The sequence below is a fragment of the Armigeres subalbatus genome, chromosome 2 (assembly GCF_024139115.2).
Source record: "Armigeres subalbatus isolate Guangzhou_Male chromosome 2, GZ_Asu_2, whole genome shotgun sequence".
Taxonomy (NCBI): domain Eukaryota; kingdom Metazoa; phylum Arthropoda; class Insecta; order Diptera; family Culicidae; genus Armigeres; species Armigeres subalbatus.
The window spans coordinates 331,137,067-331,155,433 of NC_085140.1; the positions used below are offsets into that span (position 1 = coordinate 331,137,067).

Here is an 18,367-nt window from a genome sequence, read left to right on the forward strand (position 1 = left end):
CTATGCTCAATGTGGCGCACTCTCCCTTTCGCAACATGCACATTGTCTATGTAACGCCGCCGCCGCCGCACAGAACGATATCCATCAACAGAGCAGATATTGAAAGAGAGGAGCAACAGCGATTTCGGGATCGCGTTTGCGTGAAATTCGACGGAGGTTCTCGGTCGGTCTGTTGCCGGTGGATTGTGGTGCGTGGCCATCCGCAGTCGCCAGTCAGTCGTCCGAGAGCAGTTCGAAGCGCCAGACCGGTATCGCGTGTCGTGTCCTAGGGTTTTTTTTGGATCCGTGAATATCTTGGTTTAAGGATTGTTTTCCACGGTTTTGAACCCTACATGAGGGTGGGTTACAGCGGTAGGGTGGCGATGGAGGAGTGTGAGATTGAGTGTGCCAGGAAAAAATACAAATAATATTCGCGTATCAGTGAAAATGTAGTTAAGGCGAGCGCTCTCCGGCAAGATCCTTCCATATATCCTTCGGTGAGAGGAAATTCTAGCAGATGTGATAAGTGGCAAGTTGCGAAAAATATATTATTCTAACCGCGGAGAGGAAATTTCTTTTTGTCGTTGGGGAGCCTGTCGAGGGAAATTTTGCTTTCTGCTGTCTACGTGCGCGGAAATTCGCTAACCCCAAGGATATACGTTTCCGCTGCTGGAAGTGAATAAAAAGGAAAAATAACGAAGCAACGGTTGGTGGTCTTGGATGCTGGTGTGCACGCGTAAAGTCAAGGACACATGGCAGGAATAGCTTTCACACATCCCGGCGACGCCTTGGCCAACTCTCACTATGAGTGAAAATTTTGTGTGAAACATAAGCAGTCGCTGTGTACTGTCTCACATGTGCATGATATGTGTAAGTGAGTTTGCCTTGAACTGTCAAAGTCCCTTCAGGTCGCTATGATGGCGAACGTGTGCAGAATGTGCTGCAAGAAATCCTACTTTTTCGGAGGTTTTTCCTTTTGTTTTGATGGCGAAACAAAAAAAAAGTGCGAATACAATCATCGCACTTTGTTTTGTTGATCAAAACGATTGGAGAAGCCTCCGAATAAGTATGGAAAAGTTGGCTTACTTAAACATTAATTTGAAAGCATACAATTGAGGTTAGGTTCGATTTCCGACTGCTCTCTCGCTGTGTAAAATGAACTCACCGAAAATCATCGGCCATCGAGTTACACCAAAATGAGTAACATCGTAGTTACTCATAATATGAGTTGTTCCAGGAGAGGCCCGTTTTGTGTGAACGGAACACAAAAATATGTAAGTCATTTTAAGCGTGTGTATCGAATTTCTCACGGCTTGTTAAGGCGAATATCCATACCGGAATACCGGAATTGTCGTTGGGTATTGAGAAAAGAAATCTTACGTTGGATATGTTGTGTTGCACTGGGTTACAAATTGAGTTAAATGAGGAACATGTTCTATCTGTCCACAGTAGTGCGATTTTTTTATTTACCACAAACTTTTAGATTCACTGCCATTGCTCTTCAATGCCTTATTTAGAAATATGCGATATCAGAAATATTAATGAAAGCAAATTTCACACAGTTCTCAAATAATTCTTTAATGGATGACATCATACTACATACGATAATTCTTTTTCGACCTAATTTCTTTCATCAGAACTAGGTATATCGAATGTTCTCTGATTTCTATGAATAAAAAAAATCCTGCATTTTGTCTATGCTTCGGATAACGATTGCATCCAAAAGATGTTGGAAACCTTTATGAGTTTATCCTTGCTGACTTGATTCATAAAAAAATGTTTCTTTATTGAACTGAACTGTTTAAAAATAATTCAAATCTTCAGTTAGCTTCGTTAACTAAACTGCCTGTAACCGCATATTTATCCCATCTTTGCTGGGTTTTCTATTCATATGGAACAGCTATGCGATTACAGGCAGTAAGTCCCTTAATTTATCGTAATAAAGTGGTGAAAGTCGGTGCAATAGAAGGTTAAAATAAATTTTATCCTACGAAATTAGGATGTCCCTATAAATGTAGAACATAGTGTTAAGGGTTCAGAAGTCTCAAAATAGATAAAATAGATATGTTAGGACTTTTGTACGAATAGGAGGTTACTTATCTTTTTGATATAAATTACGATTTTCGATTAATTTCTTTTGTGTTTTGAATATCAATATTTTCTTCAGAATTCTGAGCTTCTTTTTGAAAACTTGGATCGATTGAAATTGATATTTGATTGTTTAGATAAATGCTGTATATGTTATCCATAGGTTACAATCAGTTTATTGCCCTAGGCACTTGAAATATGCTTTCATGATACACTTGTCTAATCAACTAATCTTCAGTTGTGCACTGCGAATGTTTTTTTTTATCACGTACAAAGTTCTCCGAAAATAGCAAGTGATTATATTTTATGGCCGTTTCAACCGAACAGACAAGTGAACCGGAAATATGAATAAATTCGCCGCGACAGTGACAGTGGCCAGTTGTGCAGATTGGAAGCAACGAAACTGCCCCGCCGGTGTAGAATTCCGATGTCGACTACGATGCTGCAATTAAGGAAGGTCACAGAGTGAGTTGCCAGTTGGCGTGCAATACGACATTCCGAAAAGTGTGTGATCTTCGTCCTCGTCTCACGGTACCGATCGACGGTTGGTTTCGATTTCCAAAAATAAAAGTGCACACACTTCCGCACACGTGACCGTTTGCGTGGGTGGTTTGTTGGCGAATCCCGGTGTGAATTACCTGCAACCGGGAGAGTGTATTTATTTAATTTATTTATTTGGAATAAAATTTAATTTATCAATTTGCGCAACCATGACCTCCACGACGAGGTCGAAGATGAAGCCGGTGGTGATGTACTTACTGGCGATTATGGTCGGATTCAACGTGTTAACCGTTGCTGACTGCGCCATGCTGAGCGGACTGGTGGCACCCATAGGTATGTATATATACTAATAGCTGTTTTGCGTGGGGAATTTTACTGGAGCATTTAAAGCGAAGGAGAATATTGGGATGAATTATGCGAGACTTAAATCATAATTCATGACACCTTCTTGACTTTCCCTGTTATGATTAAGTGTTAATTGTTTCGTGGAGAATGAGAGGATTAAGTAACAGCTACTAGTAGTCTATTTTTCTGATGATGTGATGTTTTGATGATGTGATGTTTTCTCAAAACAATATAATTATAATTGGTTTTAGAACTTCTGCTGGGAATACCAGTTGTTTAAATTTGGAATACCTTCCTTACACACGAATATACAACAGAATCACAGACACAGCTTCACATAGTGGTGGTACAATATACCAAATATACTATATTAACAATATAGTTCACTCTGGCTGATTCCAACGGACAACACAGTAGCGACGCGGTATCACAAAGGGCAAGCAATGTAATAAAGAGACCTTCCGAGGGGTGTTTAAAAGTAGAATGCAATATGCAGTATAACATGTCGAAATAATATGCTAGAAATTATCCTTTGACCCCATTTTGATACCTTAGTTTGAAAATAAATTAAAAAAAAATTGTATTCAAATGGTTAAACATTGTAAATTAAGTGTAATTTTTGCAATTATGGAACCCCTTGGCTATCGTTTTCAGGCGTTAGTTACCCTTTGTGACGCAAGATGGTGTGATTATGCTGTCCGTTGCCTAATATATGGAGATTTATGAAGTGAGCTATATTGTTAATATATTATATTTGAATATACTGACGACAAAAAAAATGAATTAACCGCCGAATGCAATTTGTTGCGAGTAATATGAATGACCATATGATCCTGCAATTCGAAGTTACTATTCCGTGATAGACTAGAACTTGCAAAATTGTACAGACAACTAAGTGAAAAAAGCTTGGTATGTATTAGTTATCTATTCTCAATGTACACGTTTTAGAAGCTCAATGCTCATGTATTTTAATAAGCCAATAACAATGCCGGTTACGTTCTTAGGTCATATACGAAGAAAATGATCGTTGGTTCGACTCTTCAAACATTCAAATGCTACGAATAGCGTTCAATATACGAATTACTAACTTCTCCACAGCTTATGAATTTACTTCCCGTCATAATGAACATATTTCTTAATTGGCTCCTATGTACTTTAGCTCAAAATTTCGGATAAATCAGCAGTTTCATGCCATTTGTATATCCCTCCGCGATTATGATTACACTTCTCTTCTTCTCACAGCGCAATTTAAAACAAGTTTTTAAACACATCTCCGCACAGGATCAACCCGAAACGTTGATGGGATGCATATCAAACTTCACTTTTTAAATTGGACTCTTTAATTGGTATATTGCAACAATACTTCAAGAGTTTTGTTTTGGGTACTCAACCAACCTTCACCTTAAAGAAAACCTTTACTCTAGCGACTTTTTTCTACACGATCAGTTGCACTTGGTCCAGAGTTTGTTTTTATGAAGCCTATTTTTTACGCACGGTCAAAACGCTTTTTAGCAAGTAATTAACAATTAAGTTCAAGTAATACATCCAGTTCTTTGTTTTCACGTGTGGGTTTTAGTCGATTAAGATCTTTAGCGTCAATGAAACTATTGTCGTTTTCGGTTATTGCTGGGTCGAACCTAGTTCTGCACCGGATCCGCTCTAACAGCTGTCAAAACGTTCGGTTATTCGTTCAGGTTGGATCGCGATCCGCACCAGATCCGACCCAAAATAAGTGAGGTTCGCTCTGCCGATTTATCGAGATCCAACCTAGATTCACCAATACATTCGAACACAAACTGTCAAACTGATGTTTATGTTTACGCTAAAGGAAAATGAAAACGTAAAAGACACGGATGGGTATTTGATTTTGTTTGTTTCATTTGTTAAATTTATCAATTTTGTTGCTGTCTTCCACGCAAAAATTGATTATTTTAATGTTGTGCTGTCTTCAAGTTTCTCTGATGGTGAATCGGATTCAGATATTGACATATTTTTCGATGATTACCTCAGATGGTAGCTCCATTATAAACAAAATGAGGGTTGAACTTGGGGTTGAACATTTTGTTGAAAATGTGATTTATAAAATGCAGTGACGAGAAGGTAGCTGCTATTTATTCACTATTACGTTGTGTATTCGTACATATACTTTAGGTATAATTGCTCTATCAATGGGAAAATAGCGTACCAGATTATCTGCCGCTATGAAGTTATTTATATCAAAATGTTCTTACCATTATTTTATTCATTATTGCAGTTCTGTGCATAATTTGTTCAAGGTTACGGATTTGAAGAATATACAAATAATGAATTAACCCTGGCATTAACCATTTATAAGGCATTAGCAACTTTGTTACCTTCAACAAATTTAGAAACAGTTTTCATACGAATTGTGCATCATTTTTAAATGGAAGAAAGGTTTTTAATTGTAATTCGTTAAAAAAACCGACATGACATATTTATTCCCAATGACATTTATTATGTTGAATCTCCTGTTTAGATTTTGTAGTGAAAAATGATTTGCCTCGTTTGTATATTTGGTTTTTGTAGTTCTGACGAAATCGCAATTTTTCCCAAAGGGTCCCCTCTGGGAAGAAAAATAGCAGAAAGAATGCAAATAGCAAAAAGAATGCTGTTCAACTCTTGTACGAATTGATTCTTTGTTTTAAAATAAAAGGCACCAAATCTAAATAAATTTTGTATTGGATTTTTTACAAAGTGTTCCCATATTTTCTTGTTCTGTTACATTTCAATGACATAATTGATAATTCAAATCTACTGTAACACAATCACTGTTACCCAAAAAGTCATATAGAATCAGCATAATAGTTTATCAGGAACAGTGATGGGAAATGTCAAAAAAATGTCATGGCATTGCTATTACCAATTTCGAAATAACTTTTTCCAAAAGTCATTTACAGTTCGGATTTTTTGATTAACATGTAGTACTTAAAGGCTCCTAGAACTTTGTCGAACAGATCATTGTTCTAAATACAAAGTGTGAGTCATGACAGCGAGATTAAAAAAATGTCACGGAATGTCATGACATTAATGTCATCTGACACTAATTCGGCTCTCACGCCGCCAATATCATATTTAGAGAAAATAGCTATTAGGAAAAGTTTTCGGGTCATTTGAGGGCTACATGTTTATATGAAAATCATAATTGTAAATGACTTGTGAGAAAAGTTATTAGCAAGTTAGTCCCATGACATCGATATGACATTTCCCGTCACTGATCGGGAAACACGGATTGCATTAATTTCACGGCAATCCATATTGCCGTTGTCATTCATCACAAGCTCCTAATCACATTAATTTATTGATGGATTAATAGTCATTTTAGTCATTAAACAATTAACAGAAGAAACGTCTGATTTCCCCCATAATTCATAAAACAAAGAAAAAATAACACTAATAACAAAATTCAATAGATAAAATATGTCTGTTTCTGCCAGCTGATAAAAGTGCGAATTGAAAACAAAACAGATGATAGGGCTTGAGTTCTCACTAATACCATCATACTGACTCGATCCCGATTCGTTTTTCGTTCGGTTATTCAGAGTCGGGGTCGGACCTGACCCAGGTTTAAAACCGAAAACGACATATGAGTCAACTCCACGAAAAAAATCACAAAAAATCAAAGAAAATTCAGGCGGTATTTAAAAAGCTGTGAAAGTTCAGGTTAACAGAGAAACCCACCGTGTAAAAAAATATTGGGTGTAATTCGATAAGGCCGTTACAAATATATTTAATTAACTTTTTGTCCTACTGGTCACCGAAAGGTCAAGGAAGGGGGGATAGTAAAAAATAAATATTAAAATGAAAATAATCAAAAAACTCCTCGGATTTGTTAAAAAATATTTTGAAAATCCTCAAAATTATCCGAATTTTATTTTGTTGCCCCCTCAAAATATTATTTTTTGGCAAAATAAATCAGGGGAAACAAAATAGATTTTAAATATTTGTATCGGCCTAATTCATTGTAAAAATAACAATATTCAGCAGTTTTTTAGATACTTTCTTTTCTCTTAGTTTTTATCCAACGGTGATTTGAGCTCCCTTACTTCCTTTGTATCCTGTTTTCTTCACGCAATTTGTTTTTTTTCTAAATAGAGTTTATAATTGGAATTGATCTATTGTGCCACCATACTACTCATCAATTGAAATAGGCATGATGCGCCTTCATTTACCTTGCTCGACATAAGACTCCCCTACCGTAATTTTCTTAGTAAAATGGTTCCAGGGTCAGGTTTTGAAATTCATGACACCGTGATTATTCATGACACCGTGATTATTCATGACACCGTGATTATTATCGGTTCTTCTTCTTCTTCTTCTTTCTGGTTTGGATGGTGCTTTTCTTTTGTGCACACACCCACCTAACTGGACTGGCTCGCAGGCCATATGCAGGGTTGCCACATTTAAATCTGTATTTTTGCCCAAGAAAATCTTTATATCTGTATCCAAAGTCAAAAAATCTGTATCCATCTGAACCAAATCAAATTCGTCTTTAATAAAATTAGTTTTGAAAAGATAAAGTCCGGAAATACTATGCGTAACTACAAGGCAGGCATGTCAATATTTAGCATTTTTTTCCGCAATTCTTTCCAAGAATTACAAATAAAGAAATACAAGAAACAATGTTTGCTTTTTCAAGGTTTAATATTTGATCATTTACGTGGCATGTTTAAGAATAACATATGCCACGGATCCAATATAGCCATATGCAGAACAACTTTATTGTTCTAATATTCAGCCACACATAATAGAAGCACTTATAAACTGTTTCAAAGCATTTCAGATATGATCTATGATTGTTAGACCTGATTTTTTAGTATTATTTTAGAGCATTTTACATAACCACATGTATTAAAATATAATCTGAACATTTTCCGGAGCATAATCTGATCGATTTTCAAAATTATTGATCTGCATGAATTGCCAATTAAGAACGAAACCTTCCAGAGACTACGTGTTCTGTATTTTCAAATTGAAATTTATTTAATCTTTAAATGGTTCTTAATAAGATAATTTTAGATTAGCATAAAAGTAATATACAATAATTTTTGGTACTAATATCTTCAAGAAATCTGTAAAATCTGTAAATTTTCCAAAAATCTGTATATCTGTAAATACAGATACTTGGTCACAGCCTTACCTCAAAAATCTGTAAAATACAGAAAAATCTGTATATGTGGCAACCCTGGCCATATGTCCAACCTATTTCTATTTATACTCCGTGGAGTTTACAAATCGTGATCTGCTTTTATCGACCTTATGCATTCTTATTTGAAATTCTGCCATATAAGACTTGTTGTTATTTTTGTTTTTATGTCCGTAGACTTTTACTTTCTTTTATAGTCATGTTGACTTTTCCCTTTATAACGGCTGGGGAGGGGGTGGGAATCGAACCCATGACCATCTGATGCAGAGTCAGACGTGTAGACAACTACTCTACGGACCCCCCATTATTATCGGTTCCGACAAACAAATGATTGGGGATTCCCATTTTGTTGATAGTTTGGAATAAATAAATAAATTGGACAACATTGATTACACTTTTATCGGTTTTCCGTAAATGTTGACTCTGCATGGTACGCCGCTGACTTTTATAATACTGAGGAAGAGTATTTAATTCTTCGCAATTAACACTTAAACGCCCAATACCGGGCCTTTTAGACGGGTTACATTATTTTTTACCCTTCCTTCGGAAGTGTCTATAATTTCACTTTGTATGCGTTACGAATGCGTGTTTCGTATTAATCTATCAATAAATCTCTTAAATTATGAAATAAAATGCATGGTATTTGAAACAAATTCACTTTAGTATTGAAAATATAATTATAACAAATGGTTTGGTATGAAAATATGCTTATAATTTTGAATTGTTTCAAAGAAACAATTGATTTTAATTGAGGAACAGATAGAAGCATGTACCAAATAATCTTCTCAGAAAAGCAAAAACGTAAAAATTTAAAGGAATTTCAAAAATTTCTTCAGTGGAAGCTAGATAGCAAATGTGAGCATGTTTTGAGACACGTGCGTATGTGTGAAAATTCTGAAATTTACTACCTTATAAATCTCACTCATTTTTAAGGTATTAAAAAAGTTTAGTTTTACCAAATTAGGCATCCATAAGGCAGCATACATTTTATTTTTGAACGCTATTGAGTTTTAATTAATTAGTTGTGGATTAATTAATATCGAGGTCTCTGGAAATTACGAGTACAATATATGCTACCAGCGTTACGATAGTTATTAATCATGTTATAATAGCTATTCAATCCGACGAGCGCCTGATAGATATGCAGCAGGACGTACAGCGCGTTATCATTTCGTTTTGTTGTCACTCAACCCATAGCATCCGCCTTTGGGTAGGCAATTATTTTGTAACTTAACACGCTCAATCGCAGTGGGAATCTGAGCAGTTTTATCTTGTTTTAAATACTGGAGTCTGGAAATATTTCCTAATGACTAAGGAAGGGTCAAAATCTCACTGTAGGTGGATTAATCTGTTTTTTTTTTTGTAATTTTCAATTGTTAAGATTTCGAATAGATTTTGATGTCGACCAATAATATAAACTAGTTAATAGTAGTTTAACCCTTTTAGGCCCACGGGGTCACATATGACCCCAACAGAAAAATGGATGTATAAAATCGTAGGATAGATAAAAGTGAATGAGGTCTTCAGCAAAATTGCTTGAAATTAACTCCCCTATCAGGGAAAAATATGTGGCATGGGCGATCAAGGCCCCACGACAACCTAGAACGTTATGAACACGGTGAAGTTAGGAAAGAGAAAATATTAGGTATATTGGCAGCGGATTGTACTGTTTCAAAATAAGTTTTTTATTCAAATGTGTCCGTGCGATGTACAATAACCTATACAATAACCTTGAGTTCAGGACTTGAAATCCACAGCTGCAAAAAGACTTTTTTTGTTACTCAAAAGTTTATTTGAGTAATCAGCCGTGCTCAATACATCTTGTAGAAGGTGATAAAAACATCGCAGGGTAAATCTGGGATATTCTGGGCTATCCAAACTATTCTTGAGTTCGGGACTTGAGATTTACATCTGCTTAGAAGCTTTTCTCGGTACTCCAAGCTTCGGTATTCATTGAATTATATCCATTACATCTCCTGATATGTCAACAGATGTCGCGGGATCGTTTTGGAATTTTCTGCGTCATCCAATCTATCCTTGAGTTCAGAACTTGAGATATACAGCTGCAATCACTTATATCCATTACACCTCCCGGGAGGTCAACGGATATCGTAGGATTGTTTGAAATATTCTCGGCGAATCCGAACTGTCTTTGAGTCCGGGACTTCAGATCTGAGCATTTGTTTGCACTGTGACAGGACGGTTTTTATGACCCAGGATATCCCAAAACCATCTATCCATGTCCCTTGGACTTCAGGAATGTATTATGGATATGGTTGAATACATATCCAAACTTGAAGCGTACTAGAGTGGTAGCTGTATACCGCAAGTTCAAGGCCGGCTTGGACAACCCAAGATGTCTCAAAACCATCTTATCATATCTCCTGGTTTTCTGTAATATATATGTTGTGGATATGTTTTAATACATATCCAAGCTTCTAGTGACGAAAAAAGCTATTATTGTGGCTGTAAATCACGAGTTCTGAACTCAAAAACGGGTTGGATAACCCAGGATGTCCCAAAACCATCTTACCATGTCTCTAGGTCAGTGATCCTCAAAGTGCGGTCCTCGAAGCCTTTTTCCTGCGACCCGCGAAGGATTTCAGAATCTTATACTCAGGGGATCTGTCAACTTCACATCATTACGATGCTTGCACCATTATGATTGATCAAAAAATCGATTTAGAGAAATCGATCAATACAATTACGCCCCTATGATCCTAAGCGTGAGAATTCATCACTTCATAGATGTTACTTAGGTCAACTTCGATGGTATTGCCCCGGGCTATGAAAATAGCAACTTCGTCCATTTTTTCGCAGATTCAAACGAACTAAATGTTGAACTTCTGGTCAAACTAATGTTGTCATATACTGCTCTGAAATGAGGAAACTTTTAATTAGGGTTTGACAAAATTTAAATTGGATTTATTTTTAAGTTCAGAAAATAAGTCAAATATCAACATACTTTACACTACCGTAGTGCAAGGCTTCTTTTGACTCCGAGGGGTACTTTGGATTTTTGATTTTCTAAAAAAACTAAACGGAAAAAATATCAAATTTGAAACAGAAAGTTTCCATCCAACTATCAACACAACACCCGAATGGTGATAATGGCAATTTGAAAGTAATTTGAGTTATAATTTTTGTTTCAAAATGTCCAAAATAGCCCCCGATTTGTCAAAAGAACCCTCGAACGATGGTACCTAAAATATTTAACAAAGTCAAGATTTTTCCCATGCTCCGATTAGTTGATGAGTAAAATGTTTCTGTAGAATCCAATTGATCGGAAATGTTCAATGACACAGAAATGGGAGATTTCAATATTTTGACTGCCCAAATAGGAAATAAAATTATCAGTTTCTTTATTCCATGCGCATATTCAAAGTCCTTGGACCGATAGAATAAGGTTAAGGGATCGTTACTGCTGTGTGTAGTGATCAATAATCCTTTAAAAAATTCAGAATCTTAGAATCGGACGACATATGATCATTTGGGAAAATATAATATGTTCTGCAAGCTATGCTAAAACATGTTGTTGCGAAAAGATTTTTCTCGTGTCAAGTCCGCTACTACAAAAGAAGGTGTTAGTATCAACTAAAAGTCAGCTACGGTCAGAGGCGCATCCACGTTTTAAATCATGGGTAGGACAAATAGGGAAAATTAGGGCAAAAGCTCAGATGTTGAGAAATCAATGCACGTTTTACATATAATCAATTCGAAATTGGAAAAGAGTAATGGGTAAGCAGAGATGCATGCAGTATAAGAAGTCGCCTTGGAAATCGAATAAATATGTTATTGTTCAGAGCTACTTCAAAAACATGAAGACTTAGGGTAAGACGGTATAATATGCCCCCTCTAAGGCAAAACTATGATAACTTTTTACTTTTGAACGCAATTTATGCAAACTTTATGTTATTTGGTAGTCCAGGAAGTCGCAAATGCATTGCCTGTGAGTAGTCATATAAAAGTATTACAGAGAACATGTAATAAAGCTTTTTTGGAAAGCCGTGAAAAAATGGATTCCAAAAAGTGCCTGGGCAATACGCCCCACCTTAACCAAAAATGTTTCATATCCCTTCATTAGTATTTCATCAATCCCATAATGAAAAGGTTACAAATCCTTATGTGCTTGACATTAAAAAAACAACATAAGTTCATTTAAGCAGGATTGAATTACATTTCAATTATTTCCACATAATTTGGAAACAACTGCTGCAAGCTCGCCGCGCTTGTGTCCAGTTGGCCTTGCCTACACTGGGGCGTTTTGGCCAGTGAAACATATTTTCGAAAAACGATACATTTTTGAAGATAGAAGCAATTTTATATCATATCAACCACTGAGAAAAAATATTTTATTGCCTAACTGACTGTTTCAGTGCAAGTTTTGCGGACAGTATGCTAGCGTCGCTCCAGAATGTTGGACAAACAAACATTGAAAGTTACATCAAAACTGTAACTTTTTTTATATTGCTATTATTTTCATCATGCAATACACAAATACATCCACATTCACATAGGTTGAAGGTTTTACAAATATTAAAAGGTACCATCTGAGTTTTACCCTTAGTTAGTTATAGTTTTCAAGAAATCAAAGGGGGGCATTTTGGCCAGGTGGGCGCATTGCATTATACAGTCTTACCCTAAAGCAAATTTCCCTCAAAGCGCACACAAAACGGTAACGAGCGCACCCAATGTGTCTCGCCTGATAAGCGTAGCACATTTAATCACGTGTTCCATACATTCCAGTGGCCCATGAAGAATCGCGCTTTTCCGAAATATGCGATGCGTACTAAAAGTGCACGATCCATCAAGTACTAATTATTCAACTTCTCTGTTTCGAGACTAGACACATTTTACTCGCCCGGTGGCTGCTGTAGAGACTGTAAATTGGTTAAAGAATTTCTCATGAAATGAAAAAGGAGAAATCTCTGAGAAATTTTGTGAGCCAGATTGTACTTTAGAAACATGTTTATAAAATTATTATTGTAACGGTTAGAATTCACTAATTTCTCGTTCAACCTGAACAGCTTTTAGAATACCACCTGAATTCTCTTTGATTTTTTGTAATTTTTTTCGTGGAGTTGTTTCATTGACGCTGAAGATCTTAATCTACTAAAACCAAACCATGTACAAGAGCTGAGTGTACTTTAATCCATAACGTTGAGTAGACAGCTCTACGTGGTGTGTTACGGTGTAAGATCTTCCATGGCCACGTTGTCAGCTGCAGATTAATCTTGACCCAACGATTATCTTACTCAATATGCAACTCCGTGGTACTTAACACTTCATTCTTCTCTAAGTTACGGTGAAGATTCCATAGTAATCCTTATGATTTTGTGTTTTTTTTTCTTTAGGTTGAAATCGAGGACTACATCCGCTATGAAATCTGATAGCAATCTAGATAGAAATTGCAAAAGAATCATGAGTAATATTGATGTCCAATCTACGAAGTACACCGTTGCTAGTTATACTATGCATTGTACATCTTGGAATGCTTCTGATTTCCGAAAATCTGACCAAGCTTTCAATAGAGTTTGCGGATCCCACCATTTTCTTTATTGGTCCTATTAGATTTCTACAAAACTTTTTCTCGTTGGTTTTTAATGATCCATTTGAACGTGCTCTAAATGTGATCAACGAGAGACAGTTTTATTAATGTTGAATCAATCCTATTACCAAATTCTCACAATTTCTGTTTAATCCCTCCTGGAAAACCTTTCGTCATCTTTGAACAATTCTGGGATTTTTTTTCTTTATTAAGGAGACTTTTATCCCTAGGCTGGCTCGTCTCCGCGAATTCTGGGATTAAAAAATTACTTCCTGGAGTCTTGAAGAACAATTAGCATTTTACTACTTCAGGCTCCCAGAAACCTCTATGATTATTGTTGAAATTTTGATTAAGGTGTCGTACACTATTTACGTAAACGCTTATTAATGATATTTTTGTAGGTTTAGAAATCAAACCTATCAGACAGCTAGTATTGTAACTAAAAAAATCACCTTAATGATATGTTTTTACCAAAATTCATGGGTAGGACAATGCTTTGACTGTCCCACCCAGGAACATTCATGCGTAGGACATGTCCTACCTGTCCTACCCACTCCCGGCGCCAGCTACGGTAATAAAACCCGTAGAATAAAATGTGTTTACAGGTATGTTATTTAAAGAAGATTCATCACAACAAATTTTACTGAAATATGAAACAGATAATAATAATCATTTTTATAAAGCTGTAAAATTCTACATGAATTGAAAAACAAAGCATGTAAATGTACTGTGGCCCGCTTCAATAGTTCAAAATTGCTATGCGGCCCAGATAGTAAACATGCTGGGGACCATTGCTCTAGGTCTTCTGGAATATGTTATGGACATGGTTGAATACTTATCCAAGCTTCTAGTGCCGAAAAAAAGCTAGTTTCGTGGCTGTAGATCACAAGTTCTGAACTCAAAGACGGTTTCGATGACCCAGGATATCCCAAAAACCTCTAACCATGTCTCTTGATCTTCACTAATATATTATGGATATGGTTGAATACATATCCAAAAGTGAAGCGACGTTAAGAACTTAAGCAAGTTAAGAACTCAAGGAGTAAGAACTGCTCAGTAAGTAAATAGTTCGCGTGGTTCAATTTTATTGTTTTGTGCGGGCGAAGTTAAAATCAATCAGTAACTGTTTTATCGTGTTTCTGCCCAGTGAGCAGATAGTTCGCGTGGTCGAGTGAGTAAATTAATTGGTGCGCGATCGGACGTGTTTTAGGTAGGACGCAGAACATTCGCAAAATCCGAGTTTGTGGTTCTGTTTTACGCGTTCGGTGAATAGGTGTGCGATTAAACGCGTTTTGTATGTAATGCAAAACATTTTCCAGATCCGGGTTGCTTTATTCTGCTCTGGGTGGTTCATAAGTAAATTAATGAATATATATTAATATTTTTTCAGCATATACTATTATTGACAAACGCTCTATATTGTCGAATAGAGCTCCATATATTACTCATTTTACCCACTAACACAAATTTTCCTTTCCGAGACATCTATGAAGGTAGTATGGGTTCCTTGCATCTTCACTAGTAGATGTTGAACTAATATTTCTTCCCTTCCTTCTGTGATTGTAAGGACGTGGCGAGGTATAAAACTGCTACTGTTTAGGAAAAGGTACTAATCCAAGTACCAATTTGCAACAAAATACAATAGATTGCTTAATTGAGCATTGTATAGCCATCCACGGTTTGTACAATCACATATGCTATGCTATTAAGTAAACATTTTCCATCAAAAAATAGTGGCTTTAACTTTTGGATGCAAATAGTGACTTTTTAATGACTAGATTCAAAATATTGATCATAGTAACTAGAAAGTGACCTATTACCGGCCCTGTACTAGAGACCGAAGGGAGTCTCCAGTAGCCTGGCGAGCAAAGGCGTAGGATTGCCAATCCGGAGATGGCGAGTCCGATACTCGGTCTGGTCTAGGATGTTTTCGGGTGGAAGCCTGTCTTGGTAAGAGTAGTCACCATCCAACCACCCAAGCCGTTCCTGGGTGGACGTTAGGCAAAATAACAGCGATTTCAACAATGCTGTTCTCACAACTGGCCCTTTACTAAAATTTCAATTTCTGTTCGCTTCATACTCGTCGCTCGCTTGTGACACCTATCCATACTGTTCTTCATTGTTGCGCTCCCTCTTACTTTGAGCTTTAGATGTTGTACTCACCGATAAATGCCAATAAATCAATAATGATTAACTACAATACTTGCCACACAAGATACATACTCATGCAATGGTGGGCATAGAAAAGCTTATAAATTATAACTGAGGAAATGCTAATAGAATACTAGTTGAAAAGCAGGCCAAGTTCCAGTTGGAATGTAGAGCCATTGAAAAAGATGAAGAAGAAGAAGATGATGTCACGAAATTTTCAGGGGTTGAAGCTTAGTTTAGGTATAAATAAATTAATTCATTCTATTTCTTCAACCCATAGAAGTGCCCAAAATATTTTATTACAAGCAAAATATCAATTATCAATCAGTACCTACAATTATTTATAAAATTAGCCGTAATACAACAAATATTACAATACTTTTATAAAAAGTAGCGAAAAATTCTACATAAATAGAAAGATGAGACATATAAAGTGAGATTGAAAGATAGAACATAAAACGTGAAAAAAAAAGAGAATCAAGAATCTCAAGAGTGAAGTGTAAAGTGTAAAAGCAAAATCAAGTATTAAAATAAGATTTCTTTCATAGTTTGGCCTTTAGCTTTATTACTTCCGTAAGTTTCGCATTTTGTTCAAATAGTCATGACTTTCGCTTATACAATAGCAGTCCTGTTTGTACCCTTATAAATTTTTTTTCATGCTTGCCGATTTTCTTTAAAGTCCATTTTTTGTCAAGGTAAAACGGTTCTCTTTAGTATCAAGGCTTGTTATTTCGAAATTACATTACAATGATATTTTATTTTACGGTTTTAAAACGGTATCAGGATACCATTCTGAAATCTGTACTTATTTAAGCGTAATGTCAAAACTCAAAATTTGTTTTTTTTTACCCAATCGTAAAGCCCGAGGATATCGTATGTGTGATATAAATTACGAATTCAGAGATATAATCAAAATTAAAGTGGAAATTCTGCTACAAAAACGCGAAAGTAAGAAGCATCCATTGTCCGTACACATGAATCTATATTCTCCAGTTGACGTTGTTATTGTGCCTGATTGATCTGTCGAAACTTTCCAGCTCGTTCAAAATTTCCATTTCCAGCGGAAAACATTCTGCGTCGCATTCCTCAATACATCGCGGTTCCACAGAGAAGTATCCACTCAAACAATAAATCATGCATGCATCACTAAAACAAGAACAATCCTTGGAATTGCAAATATCGTTTGTAAAACATATGAAGCATAAATTTGAATCCATGTCATGTATACCTGGTGGGTCAGTGCAGTAATAGTGATATTGCATCTGCCTAATCGAATGCCACGACGACCTCTTATTATACGTAGGGGAGATTGGGGTAATATGCACTTTTTAAGCTTTTTCGATATTTTAACCAATATAAACTGAAATATCAAATCATTTCAACGTACAGACGCAACATTTACAACATTCTATTACATTGATATCTCAACCAAAACAGAATTTAAAATTTGTTTAAAAATGGATCTGGTTCAAAATGACACATTCACGTGAGAAACAAATGGTGAATGCATGGTATTTTGTTTAATTTAGTGGATTGATCAAAAATTTTAAGAGTGAACAAATCCTATGTAAAAATTATGAAATCAATTGTAATGGTTATATTATCTCGATATTTGGAGTTTGCTCATTTTGGTGATTGTTTGTCTATGGGGATGCATTCTACGCTATTCTCCCTTAGGCTCGCGCGCGTGGGGTAAAACATTGTTTGTTATGTGCGCAACGCAACTGCCCAAAATGTATTCCCAATCAGCGAATTAGCACCCACCTCGCGGTATGATCGGTTTCCGTTATTTGTGCATATACAAACCTGGATACGGATAGCACTCGCCGATAATGAACGGAGGAATTTGAGGCAGCAAGCATGGTATCAACATTCGGAACCAAATGCAATATTGCTGCCATATGTGACGCAGGACTCTCAACAACCGCCGCTTCGCTGTTTAATATTTTAAAGCGAACGTTTTTGCTATCGATAACTGCGAGAGAGCTGCTGGAAATGTCTCGCTCGAATGCACTTCCAATTGACCCGAACGAATAAAGTTTTCCCAGCGGGGTGACGTGCCACTGCTGCGGAATATTCGGGTCCTGCATTTGCATATTTTACCATAGCGCACATTTGAAAATCGCCGGTTTACATTAAAAATTTACAATTATATATCTTCTGTTGTTGGTGTTTTAACATATAACTTTTTAAAATCATATTAGAATCAACATTTGTATTCTTTAATAAGGAACAATGATTGTTATAGTTTTGAATAATGGAATCCTATAAAGCACTCTGGAATGAAGATAACTTGATTGCAGTCAGAATGTTGGATAGATGTCAACTATTTTTTTCAATTACCTATGACTGATAAAGCAATCTTCGGAAAAATCCTGTTTTGATAAGATTTAGCAAGCCAATCAATAAATTTATTTATGTTTGTTTAGTATTGTTAAATTTTGATCGCTGAATCTAAGCGTTCAAAACAGTGCACCGTCTCTCGTACTTGTTCAGACCACGCACGAAGAATCGTGAGTTATTGGATTCTAATATTGTTCCTCGTGAATCTTTCACCCACGGGAAATGCACCAAGTCACTACTGGTTTCGG

General features: G+C 36.1%; 1 protein-coding gene across 7 annotated transcripts in view; it reads left to right on the forward strand.

Moving 5' to 3' along the window:
- Window positions 1-228: 228 nt before the first annotated feature.
- Window positions 229-18,367, forward strand: part of LOC134212753 (uncharacterized) — a 394,317-nt gene continuing 376,178 nt past the window's right edge. For 2 of the 7 annotated variants that reach the window (XM_062690877.1, XM_062690883.1), the window contains exons 1-2: window positions 229-705; window positions 2,344-2,901. In XM_062690877.1, the coding sequence (XP_062546861.1) occupies window positions 2,778-2,901 (124 nt within the window). In that variant the 5' untranslated portion in view covers window positions 229-705; window positions 2,344-2,777. Of the gene's footprint in view, window positions 706-1,128; window positions 1,254-2,305; window positions 2,902-18,367 lie in introns of those variants that run through there. The other 5 variants (XM_062690878.1, XM_062690879.1, XM_062690880.1 and 2 more) reach the window with 5 other exon arrangements.